The 13,276-nt window shown below is 44.4% G+C and overlaps 1 protein-coding gene across 4 annotated transcripts in view; it reads right to left on the bottom strand.

Moving 5' to 3' along the window:
- The window catches only part of EXT2 (exostosin glycosyltransferase 2), a 200,218-nt gene extending 191,055 nt beyond the window's left edge, over positions 1 to 9,163 (bottom strand). The window contains exon 1 of one of the 4 annotated variants that reach the window (XM_033207210.1): positions 8,873 to 9,068. Coding sequence is in view for 1 of the 4 variants with exons in the window: in XM_033207211.1 (XP_033063102.1) it covers positions 8,399 to 8,467 (69 nt within the window). In the remaining 3 variants the exon portion in view is untranslated. Of the gene's footprint in view, positions 1 to 8,398; positions 8,519 to 8,872 lie in introns of those variants that run through there. The other 3 variants (XM_033207209.1, XM_033207211.1, XM_033207212.1) reach the window with 3 other exon arrangements.
- Positions 9,164 to 13,276: the final 4,113 nt, after the last annotated feature.

Consider the following 13,276-nt stretch of genomic DNA (forward strand, 5'->3'; position numbering starts at 1 on the left):
GTAAAAGCAAGCTCCTCACGTATTTTGTGCCATCTGGTTTGAAACCTTTATTAATATTAGACAAACTACCTTTTAATAGTGTTTTTCAAAACTTTTTTTAAGCTAAAGTTGACAGTAAGAAATACATGTTATATTGTGGCCCAATATAGACAAATATATATATATATATATGTGTGTCTATAGATATTTTAAATAGTTTCACAAAACAATATTTAAGCTATGTACTGTGAGTACACAGTGTTAGCCACACAACATGCAATGAACCCTCTATTTTTCTACTCTGTTATTCTATTGCTTTTTAAAAAATTCTGGCCATAACCTACTAGATCAATTATACCACTCAATAATGGGTTCTTCATAGTTTGAAAAATAGTTTCCATATATAACAAAATTAAGGTTAAGGGAGCAAAAACTGTATTCATACATGAGCTTTACAAATCTTTATGAGTTGCAGATTAACTATAAAAAAGACATACCACAACAAAATAAAACCAAAGATAACAGAATAAAATAATACATAAAAACACAGAAATTCATTAAAAAACACAATAGAAATAGTCAATAAGGCTAAAAGTTGTTTTTTTGTTTTTGTTTTTTGTTTTTTTTGAGACACAGTCTCGCTCTGTCGCCCAGGCTGGAGTGCAGTAGTGTGATCTCAGCTCACTGCCAGCTCCGCCTCCCGGGTTCACACCATTCTCCTGCCACAGGCTCCCGAGTAGCTGGGACTACAGGCACCCACCACCACGCCCGGCTAATTTTTTTGTATTTTTTAGTAGAGACGGGGTTTCATCATGTTAGCCAGGATGGTCTCAATCTCCTGACCTTGTGATCTGCCTGCCCTGGCCTCCCAAAGTGTAAAAGTTGTTTTTTTAAAAACAGACTAATAAAATTCTGGTAAGATTAAACAAGAGTTCAAGGAAAAAGGTGCAAATAAATACCTGAAAAGCGGAACGTAACTCTAACTGCTGCATATATTTAAAAGATAAGATGATATCAATAAACTTATGCCACTACATTTGAAAACTCAGATAACATGGAAAAATTATTTTAAAATATACTTACCAAAAGCATCTCAAGGACAAACAGCAACTCTGAGTAGTTCTATAACATTAAAGAAACTGAACCAAAAGTTTAAAAGTCTCCCTATAAAGAAAATTCCAGGCCCAGAAAATTTTCCAAGTTCTACCAAATATTCAAGAAATAATACTTCCAATTTCCCACAAATTATTCCAGAATTCAGAAAAAAAAAGAGGAAACACTCCAAAGCTCATTTTAGGAGGCCAGCACATGCATCATACCAAAACCCTATAACAGTGGTTCTTGAAGTATGCTTCAGGCACCCCAGGCCCTTTCAAAGGGTTTATACTGGTTTAATACTGACAGTTGCTTTATTCACTTCCATTTTCCAGAGGCTACATGATGCATGACACTGCAACAGACTGCAGAAGCAGATATGATAATCCAACTGTGTTTTGTTAAGTTTTTCCAAAAGTGATAAAATATACCAATTCACAGACTCAAGATGCTCAACTCAGAGCAGTATATATATGTAAAGAAAATGCTGACGGACGTGGTGGCTCACGCCTGTAATCCCAGCACTTTGGGAGGCCAGATCAAGGCGGGCGGATCATGAGGTCAGGAGATCGAGACCATCCTGGCTAACATGGTGAAACCCCGTCTCTACTAAAAATACAAAAAATTAGCCGGGTGTGGTGGCGGGCGCCTGTAGTCCCAGCTACTCGGGAGGCTGAGGCAGGAGAATGGCGTGAACCCGGGAGGCGGAGCTTGCAGTGAGCTGAGATTGCCTCACTGCACTCCAGCCTGGGAGACACGGAGACTCCGTCTCAAAAAAAAAAAAAAAAAAAAGGAAAATGCTACTTAGATGTATCAAAGCCAAATTGCTAAAAAGAAACTTAAAGAAGAATATTAAAAACAGCCAAAGGGGAGAAAAATCTATTCAAGGTAGATCTTAAAACTAAATGTAAAAGGAAAAACTATAAAATATTTAGACCACAATAGAGAATATCGACATCTGGCAGAGAATGATTTCCAAAACAAAATACAAAAAGCACAAACCATTAAGAATTTTCCATCAAAAACACAATAAGGAAGTAAAAAGACAAGCTGCAAGCCTGAAGAATATATTTCCAGCACATATAACCAATAGGGACTTGCAACCAGAATAAACAACTGTACGAAGCAACAAGAAAAACACAAACAAAAAGAAAACAAAACAAAACAGAAAAAAAACCAGAAAACATACTTAAACAGGAATTTCACAGAAAAGGCAAAAAGGGCACATAAACATATAAAAAGATGTTTAGTCTCATTAATGGTCACGGAAAATAAAACCACAATGAAATGTATACCCAACAGCACAGGCAAATTAAGAGTCAGATACCACCAAGTATTGTTGGAGGAGATATGGAACCACAGGAACTGACTCTAGAGTCCCAAGTGGCCTCAGCAGAAGGAAGAGGGAGCTGATACCCACTATGTTAGTCTTAAGTATCACATTTTGCTTGCTACCTGTCATAGTTTGAGTCCCCTCACAACCCCGACCCCATGGAAAAAAAAAAAAGAGTGACAAAGACAGGGGTGCAAATAGTCTACTTACTTGGGAGGTGATCTCAGAAAGCCACAGTGAGGGAGCAAGGAGACAGGCAACAGGGCAAAGCCAATAAAGAGTGTGTTCTTAGGCTGGTTACTGCAGTGGGCAACAGGGGCTCCTAAGGCTACCAGGGGCCCTCTGAAGACTCATTTAGACTACAGCTGGTCGCTAAGCAGGATGGGAGGCTAGAGCATCTCTCTGCAACACCTATCCGCTATTGGTTGAGGGTTGCTTGGTACTGTTATCAGCCCAGACCCTATATTCAACAGCCCTATAAAGGTCTAAATATTATACTTTCTTTGCTGTACAGCTATTCTGATAAAGATCTGCAGTTCCCTTGAGGAAGGATGGGAGAATGTCTGCCTATACGTGCAGGAATGTTGCAAGATCTTTCCCAAAAGAGATCCAGCCTCCCCTTCAATTCATGGGATGTGGGTCTAAGAAGTGGCTCATATCTGAAAATGAGGTGAGAGACAGTGATTGTTCCATTGCAGCAGCTGACATCAATCTTCTACTTGCCAGCTCTTAATATTTTTTTAACTGGTTATACAAGTCAAGCAGCACCATGGCTAGCTGCCCATCTTAGAAACATCATGCTCCATTCACATCAGAATGGGTCAGGAATCCCCAGTTGTGAGTCCAGCCTGGCTGCCCATTCTGGGCACTATGTCTACCTTGTCTCTGATGGTTAACTGCTACCATCTGGCCTCCACTATCTCAGAATCCTATCATCCTCATTGATACTTGGGAATCCAGTTCCATAGTAACATCTCCTAAGATCAATCTTATCCTACAGAGGACAGCCAACACTGAGCTTCTCAAAGATGCAGGTCCCCTCACTGGGCATTCCATATTAGTAGAGTAAAAGGAACAGGCCCTCCCAGGAACACAGGCAGGAGGTGCAGGTGATTCCTTCCTCAATACTCTGCCAAGATAGTTCTGATGCCTCCACCTCATTTATTGCAGTCCAAAATGTCTTGACGTTAGCACTAAGACATTTTAGGCTACATAACTCTTTTTTGTGAGGAGCTGTTCTGTACACTGGAGGTGGTTGAATAGCATCCCCACTCAGTAGAAGCCAGAAGCAACCCCCAGCTGTAACAACCAAAAATATATCCAGACATTGCCAAATATCCCTTGGGGAGGCAAAATCAGCCCTGGTTGCAAACCACTGGTAGGGGTCATTGTTGTGTCCAAGCTTCGAGAAGCCTGCCCAGCCGCATACCAAGACTGGCTCCAGCTGTCCTTGCTAGGTCACCAAATCCTGAATCATGAAAGAATGCTCACCTGTCAACAGGCTCTCTCCTCTCCAGCTTTATAGTCCACCAATACCCCCACCTTTGGTCCAATACCCTTAAGATTCTCCCCGCCATTCATTGTGTTTGCCGTTTCTGCTGGTCCATATTAGCCAGATCCTGCAATTCCTGGAGAAACTGCTTTCCTGCTCAGGCAATGCTGAGATCTGAGGGGGCGAGGAGGGAGATCTTGAGGAGGACAAGGATCATATGGTGAGGCATCTGCCTCAAGTGAGAGCTCTGCACAGTGTCCAGGCAAGAAGAGACTGCTGTCCTCTGCATCAGAGAGGTGCATACCTCTACTGATCCAAGGGATCTAAGGAAATCTGGGAATTCAAAGTTCTCTGTGCCTCCACCCAAATATCTCCATCCAGGTCTCAGGGTCTCACATCTTGCTACCATTGCCCTGATTTAGCAGAGGCAACCTGTCAAGGCTGTGCATTCAGCTTCCTTTGTAGTTCTGCCACAAGTATAATCAAATTCTGGGCCTGACCTTCAAAAGAGCCCGCCCTCCAGCTGCAGGAGATGTGGCCATAGAGCCTTCTGTCTTTCACAGTGTACCCTGAGTTCATGTCTGGCTGATCTGGGTGTGGCATTCTCTTACCCCAAGGCTTCTAAGGAAGATAACAAGAGTCAGTCAACTGCACTATCCTTATCATTACCATTGTCCATACACTGCTCAAGTGCTAGAGCTACCATACTAGCCAATACTTTTCCTTCCACCTGAGTCTCATCCCAACCCACTGCTGGTGACAGTCTTACTACAACTGTGATGTTAGAGAATACCAGGGGTTACCAACACCTAAATTAATACTAGTAAAGGGGTCCTTGTTGCCAACTGAGGTGAGTGATTCCAGTTTAACAATACTATCTCACACTGCTTTCTAGAGCCACTTCTAGTACCAACAGTCTTGGTTTGTGCTCTGCCAAACTAAGAGAAAACAACTTGGGTGCAAGTGTCTTGCAAAAGGTGAATCCAGAAAGCCAGAGTGAGGAAGTAAGGAGAGGAGTCAGAAGGGTGCACACCTGAGCTGGTTACCAGACTGAGCTAGGCCACAGTGCCCAGTCCTTCTATGATCCCTCTGGAGAAGCATGGAGAACACACCTCAGAGCTGTCCCTTTGGAGGATGGAAAGCCACGTCATTCACCCACCAAAGCCCACCCCACACTGGCTGAGGGACACCCCCAGACACGTAAACTCCTCCACGCTTGTGAAGTGTGTCGACACAAGCTAAGCGAACTCCCACACATCTGTTTCAAACTCCAAGGAAGAAAAGCTGAGAGATACAGCAAGCACTTGAGGTGGAATAAACAAGAAAATAAATGAAAGGGAAAGGATGAGAAAAGAAAGGGGAAAAGCCCCTTACTAAGAAGTGCTTTACAGAGAGAGGGTCTTCCCTGTGAGCACACACATCACCTTTTATACACTTCATTCTAGCACCTGCCACATTTTATGAATTGGTTAAGTATTTGCAAGTCTGTCTCCTCTACTGGTAGTGATTTTTCCTGTAATCAGTTGTTCATCTCTGCTCAGTATTCCTAGCATCTAATACCAAATCTAGAACATATATTTAAGCCAGGTGCAGTGGCTCACACCTGTAATCCCAGCACTTTGGGAGGCTGAGGCGGAAGGATCACCTGAGTCCAGCAGTTTGAGACCAGCCTGGGCAACATAGCAAGAGCCTGTCTCTACTAAAAAATACAAAAATTAGCCAGGTGCACGACTATACTCCCAGCTACTTGGGAGGCTGAGGTGGGAGGGTTTCTTGAACCCAGGAGGTTGAGGCTGCAGTGAGCTATAACTGCGTCACTTCACTCCAGCCTGGAGTGCATATTTAATATAAACATAAATATTTGTTGAATGAACAAATGTCTCTATCCTTCCCAGTTCCATAGGTGCACACGGTTTAGAATCCAAGTTGTGAGTTATTATATGTGATGGTCTCTTACTATTATCTTTCCTAAATAGGAAGGAATTTCCAAAAGAGGAGGGGGATTAACTAGATATTTCCACAGACTCTGAATTTTCTGTACCCACCCCTGAACACCCTCCTCTCCCACCATCCATCATACGCAAACACATCCAAAGAGAACCATTACTCTCCCCACTCCTGCCTTTTCTTTTTTTTTTTGAGACAGTGTCTCTCTCTGCTGCCCAGGCTGGAGTGCGGTGGCGCCACCTCGGCTCACTGCAACCTCCACCTCCGGGGTTCAAGCGATTCTTGTGCCTCAGCCTCCCAAGTCACTGGGATTACAGGCGCCCACCACGCCTGGCTGATTTTTTGTATTTTTTAGTAGAGGCGGGGTTTCGCCAAGTTGGCCAGGCTGGTCTTGAACTCCTGACCTCAGGTAATCCACCCACCTCAGCCTCCCAAAGTGCTGGGATTACAGGCTTGAGCCACTGCGCCCAGCCTGTACCCCTGCCTTTGTAAATCTGTGCTACATTGGATCCCTTTTGTAAAACTGCTGGGCTAGACTGAAGTGACAGTGCTCCTGACTCAGGACACTCCAACCTCATCCCTGTAACACACAGAAGCCATCCTCCCAGAACAGTTTTCACATGCCAAAGCACAGAGAGATGGAATATCTCTAAACCATCATCCAAGGAAACAAGTCATAATCTTTCTGTCCAATGAGACTGCTCTCTACCACCAAGAAGTTAAAAGCCCCAGAAGATGACAGACTGAAAGGAATCATCTACTAATGAAGGTTTATTCCTTACAATACCATAACCTGGATCAAAACAAGAATTTCAGCCCTACAAACTTTATCGCCTTGAAACACGTCAAACCTGCCCCTGAAAAACACTGGAATCGTCTGGCTAGCTGTCAAGCACTGAGTCATTGGAAAAGTCTTTTAACCCCAATCTATGGTAAGGATGAGATGCATTTTCTGTTCCTGGAATTATTTATTCCTAAAATTTGCCTGAATAACCTTTCCCTGGTGCTTCAGGTTATATCCAATCCACTTAGTCCAATGTTTTGAGTCACAGTCTCTTGTCGTCTTAACCTTTTTATTTTTATTTTCTTTATTTATTTTTTTGAGATGGAGTCTTGCTCTGTCACCCAGGCTGGAGTGCAGTGGCACAATCTCAGCTCACTACCTCAGCCTCCTGGGTTCAAGCAATCCTCCCGCCTCAGCCTCCTGAGTAGCTGGGATTACAAGCATGTGCCACTATACCCGGCTAAATTTTTTGTATTTTTAGTAGAGATGGGGTTTCATCATGTTGGCCAGGCTGGTCTTGAACTCATGACTTCAAGTGATCCACCCACTTTGGCCGCCCAAAGTGTTGGGATTACAGGCGGGAGCCACCGCGCCTGGCCTCTTCTTAACCTTTTTAGAAAGGCCCTTACAGCTGAACTCCCGGGGCCACTGCTACACTGGATCTTAACCCAACCGTTCCAAAAAACAGAGGAACCAAATACAAGCAAAACCAAAAAAAGCCACAATTCATTGCCTTACTTGATAGGATTCTTTATAATTAAAGTTATTTTATGGCTAAATGCCCCTAAAAATTATTCTCAATTAAAAACAATACCCTTTTAATTGTGGGATTATACTATAAGACAATGTGTGTCATTACATAATTAATATCTAAATCTTACTAAGCACTTACTACATGCCAGGGTCTGTTTTAAGCACTTTGTAGTGTTAACTTATTTAATCTTCACAATAGCACTATAAGCCAAGCTATTATTACCCTCATTTTACAGATGGGGATAGTACAGCAGAAAGTTTAAGCACCTGGCCCAATATTATACAACTGGAAATGCCAAAGCTAGGATTCAAAGCATGGCAGTCTGGCCCTAAAACTGATTATCCATTCATACCCTCACATGCAACCAGGAAGTCGGGGAAAGTGAATGATGGAAACTGAATCATCTATTTTATTAAGGTGAATAGCCTTTGAGTTCCCAAAGTTACAAACTAAGTCCAGTTAAAGTACACAGAGCACTTACCTGACTTACAAGAAGAATTTAGATGGACATATTTCAAGACGACGTCTTCACACAAGTCAGTCAAGAACATTTCTAGATTAGCACTGCCCAATTAGTAACACCAAGCAATTCTTTGATTCTCAAAATTGTGTGCTTAGATCTGGTTCCCACCGAACGTAACAAAGCCCCAAACACCCCTGGGCTTCAAGTTGAAACCCAGAGCAAGTGTGCTTCTGGCCACCTAGTCCCCAGACTAACATGCCCCTGGCCCCAGCCCGACACACCCCCGGGCCACCTAGTCCCTGGCCTAACATGCCACCAGCAATCTAGTTCGAAGCCTAACATGCCCCTGCCCCGTCCTGACAGTCCCCCGGCCACTCAGTCCCCTGCCTAACGCCCCCAGCCACCTAGTGCCTGGCCCAACATGACCCCGACCACCCAGTTCCCGGCCTAACATGCCCCAGGCCACCTAGTTCCCGGCCACCCAGTCCACGGCCTAAAACGCCCCCGGCCACCCAGTCCCTGGCCTAACACGCCCCTTGCCCCTTCCCCACCTCGTCCCAGGGCTCCCGGCACCGCAGGGGATGCCGCAGGCCACCGCCGGGCCCTGAGGCGCAGGACATCCCTGTGGGAGTAATCAGATCCCTGTGGCTGGCGGGAGGGTGGCAGCAGGAAGGGAGGGGTCACGGCGGAGGGCGGAGAGCTGAGGGCGGGTCCCTGAAGGAAAAAAGGAGCGGACTGGGGGCGAAGGTTGGCTAGGAGGACAGGTGGGTACCAAGATGCAGCAAGCACGGCCGCCACCGGGGGAGGAGGAGAAGCAGGAGTGGAAATCGGAGCGCTCCAAAAGCCGGCAGTCATTGTCATGGCCCCGGAGGAACTGGGGGCGGCCTCTCGCAGCCCACGGGCCTCCACGAAGCCTCTGCTCGGCCGCGCTCCCTCGGCCCTTGTCCGACCCAGCCGCGGCCCCTGGAGGCCCGAGCCCTAGCCTCAGCGCCAGCCCGGCCGCCGCCCTGGAGCGCCGCGCTTACCTCGGCCACGGCTGCCTCCCGCTCGGCCCCGCGCTCGGTCACCGGCTCATGCCGCGGGGCACGGGCCACCTCCGCCCGGGTCGGATCGCGCCGATTCGCCAGCCACCACCTCCAGGGCCGAGTCTGGGCGAGCCAGCATCGAGCTCGGGGCGGGTGACCGGGCTCCGGGGCGTCTGACACCGAGCGCACTGCGCATGCGGGAGCGGCCAGGCCGCGCCTCCTGGTGGACAGGAGGAGTCAGGGCACCGCTGCAGTGTTTTCCCAGTCAGGCTCCGCAGTGAAATGCTCAGATACCCTCATTCATAATTAAAGAATCCTTAAACCCAAACGACCTTAAAGCGACCACGCGTCGCTTATAAAACTAACAAATATGTAGACGTTTTATTGTTATCAGTTCTGGTGAGGGTACAACATTCCTGGAGGGCAATTTAGTACTATCCATCAAATGGAAAATTCTGGTACCCGTCGTTCCAACAAGCTCTCTGTGGATACCTATGGATATTGTCAACAATGTTTGCCAAACATTTCCACGACAGCATTCTTTCTAATCATAGCGAAATGCTAGACACAATCGAAATAAATTATGGAATTTGATTAGTGATTTGAGTGTGAGAGGGTGCAATATATATGGGTAAGGAAATATCTCCAAGATATTAGTTAATATGAAAGCGTAGTCCAAAACAGAGGGCAAGTACGATCACTTTTAGGTAAACTATGCAAATGCAAAAACAAAAGGGAGAAATATGTAAAGAAGGTGCTTATATTCAGGCATGTATATAACTTTTTTCTGGAAGGAATGCAAGAAGAAATGAACAGCTTCAGGTGGAGTAGTTGTCGTGGCAGAAATGGAAGCCTTTATGGCCAGGCAAGGTGGCTCACGCCTGTAATCCCAGCATTTTGGGAGGTCTAAGCGAGAGGATCGCTTGGGCCCAAGAGTTTGAGACCAGCCTAGGCAGCACAGCAAGACCCCGTCTCTACAAAAACTACAAAGTTAGCCAGGCATGGTAGCACCCGCTTGCAGTCCCAACTACTCAGGAGGAAGAGGCTGGAGGATTGCTTGAGCCCAGGCGGTCAAGGCTGCAGTGGGCCGTGGTCGTGCCACTGCACTCCAGCCGGGGTGATAGAGCAAGACCCTGTCTCAAAAAAACAAAAACAAAAAAAAACCCGCATTTTTTTGTATCTTTCTATATTATTGACATGATTTAGCTCTATACATGCACAGTAAAACCGCTGTCATAAAGCAGTAAGTGGAGTCTAAAAAATTAAATGAAAATTCCGAGTGATGTTATTGAGAGGTTAATGAAATGGCCCTTGGGCCTGTGATGCTGGTTTGATAGAGATGTGGGTCTGGCTGCAGGATCCAAATCCCTTCTGGTCCTAGATGTACTTTGGCGCCATCTGGTGGAAGTTGTCACTGATAGCTTCAATATTCACAGTGATTATTCTGAGACTAGATACCAACAGAGGCTTCTGGCAGCAACCATGATTCCAGGGACATTTTTGTGATTAATGCCTGTTTGTCACAGGTCTAGGGAGATTGGGATGAGGGCATTCTGGGAATGGGACATTCATGTTCTGCTTCCCCGCATCTAAGGGGGCATTGCTCTGCTTTCCAAATCAAATCCCCCCCCCGCAAATGAAACAAAATGTAGTACACATACACCCCATTTGAGAACTGGATGGGTGGAGAGCAGTGACAATCACCAGTGGAACTGTATCCAAATTTCTCTTATCCCAGGGAATATCGTTTTCACTTTTTTAAATAAGTCAACAATAGCCATCTAGTCTGAAGATTGTGACCTCTTTTTTCTTTTCCATATTTATCTGTATTTTAAAACATGTATGTTTTAAATTAATCCTATGTTCTTTTATAAAATGAGAATTTGCCATGTTAAAGAATTGTGTGAGGCATAGCCTTTGAGAAAGGCCACCTATCTTATTCACTTTTTATAACCTTAAATTTGCTTAATGCCTGGCATATAGTAATTGCTCAATAAATATTTGTTGAATGGAGAAAGATGCCTAGGCACTGGGAGTAGCTACCTAGAAATAAGACAATAAGATTACTCAGAGGAGAAGGCAAAAAGTGGCATAGGAGAATATAAACAAAATGCTACAGAATTAAAAAAAGAAAGAGGTCACATCCAGTTGGAAAGCTCTAGGAAGATTTCAATCAACAGTTGATATCTTTGTTTATCCTGGAGGATACTTATGATTTTGACAAGCAGAGAGGTGAAAAGGGCATTCCAGGCAGAGAAAGAAAGTCATGAGCATGTGTTAAAGAAGGAAAAGCAGTTAGGCAGAGTGTCTCACACCTGTAATCCCAGCACTTTGGGAGGCCGAGGCAGGATTGCTTGAGACCACAAGTTCAAGACCAGCCTAGACAACAAAGTAAGACCCCCATCTCTGCAAAAAAAAAAAAAAGTAATAAATAAAAATAAAGAAGGAAAAGCAATCAGAAAGAGCAAGTGTTTTTCAATCCAGTGTGGTTTACACAGTGTAGCCACATTTCTAGGCATGGAAACCATGCAAGTAAGGGAGGTGGGAAAATACAGAAGCCGTGAAATTAGAACCTACATGTTGTGAAAGTATCCAAGGATGACTTCAGGGAGGAGTGGGAAATAAATTATAAGCCAAGACCTGAAGTTTCTGAGAAGGCAGAAAAGTGTCTTAGTAGTTGGTGGTTGAAGAAGGAGAGGCTGTAGAAAGATACTGCATTACTGAATTTGAAGGTACAGGGCAAAGCAATGATTACACAAATACCCCCTTACCCAGTGAGTCAGGAAATATGAAAGTCAGGGTTAGAAAGGGAATGGCTTTCATGGAAAATAGTGTCACCAGGGGAAAGTGAGTTTCCAATTAAGAGAAATCGCTGGTGTAGGGTTGAATCCCATACTTAGCACTTCCTCTAAATACAGTTGATTCTTGAACAACACAGGTTTAAACTTTGCAGATCCACTTCTGTGCAGATTTTTTTTCAATAAAAGTTACACCAAGTGTGCCTGCTTCTCCAGCTTCTCTTTCCACCTCTGCTACCTATTCTACCTCTGCCACTCCTGAGACAGTGAGACCAACACCCCTTCCTTCTCCTCCTTGGCCTACTACTCACCATGAAGATGAGGGGGATGAAGATCGTTATGATGATTTATTTCCACTTAATGAATAGTAAATATATTTTTCTTCCTCTTGATTTTCTAAATAACATTTTCTTTTCTCTTGCTTACTCTATTGTAAGAATACAGTATTATATATATATATAAAACATATAAAATATGTTTAATAGACTATTTACACTATCAGTAAGGCTTCCAGTCAACAGAAGGCTATTAGTAGTTAAGTTTTGGGGGAGTCAAAAGTTAAATATAATTTTTCAACTGCTTAGGGGATTGGCACCCCAACCCCCACATGATTCAAGAGTCTGCTGTAACAGAGGAATACGAGACTGGAAAAAGGCATATTCTCTAAAGAAAAGGGCTCCATAATACAATTGATCTGTGGGATCTTAGGGTGGCTTAGCTTAAAACAGCACTGGCAGGCAGCATGGTAGGCTAGAAAACACCTAACCAGGTGAAATGTAAGGAATATGTTCTCAAGTGAATAGCTGAGCTCACGCCCAAAAAAGAAGGAAAATCTCCACAGTCAAAAATGAAGGTGAAATAACAAAAATGGTATTGAAGCTATAACTATCAGGCATACAAGTTAGGGAGCTGATGCAAAGAAACCCATAAAGCTGGAATCTTAAAGAATTACACCCAAAAGGGAATACTGGAAAACTTTGCTCAACATCCACCGAAGAAACTGACCTGTTTTGTCCAGGGAGTGGAAAAAGAAAAAGTCTCATTGATTGATGACCTCTAACATTCATGTCTTAGTCATTTCAGGCTGCTATAACAAAAATACCATAGACTGGGTGGCTTAAACAACAGGAATTTATTTCTCCCAGCTCTAGAGGCTGGGAAGTCCAAGATCAAGGTGCTGGCCAATTTGGTTCCTGGTGAGAGCTCTTTTCCTGGTTTGCAGAGGGTTACCTTTTTGCTGTATTCTCATATGGTAGAGAAAAAGGCCTTTCTTTATCTCTTCTTGTCAGGGCACTAATCCCATTCATGAGGATTCCACCCTGAAGACCTAATTACATCCCAAAGGCCCCACCTCCAAATATCATCACATCGGGTGGACTTCAATATATGAATGAGGTGTGGGAGGGGATGAACATTCAGTTCATAGCCATCAAGCTTTATGACCATCTGGGGTTTGAATGTATACTACCAGCATGGTCTAGGAAGCTCCAAGCCAAGAGAGTAACATACACTATTCCCAGGTTGGTAGCACCCAAACACATGCAACAGAAGGAAACATAAATCCCCTCTGGAGGCCCACGTCTCCAACACAAGCTGCCTAGGATTC

Source organism: Trachypithecus francoisi, unplaced genomic scaffold (genome assembly GCF_009764315.1).
Source record: "Trachypithecus francoisi isolate TF-2019V2 unplaced genomic scaffold, Tfra_2.0 Lachesis_group8, whole genome shotgun sequence".
Taxonomy (NCBI): Eukaryota; Metazoa; Chordata; class Mammalia; order Primates; family Cercopithecidae; genus Trachypithecus; species Trachypithecus francoisi.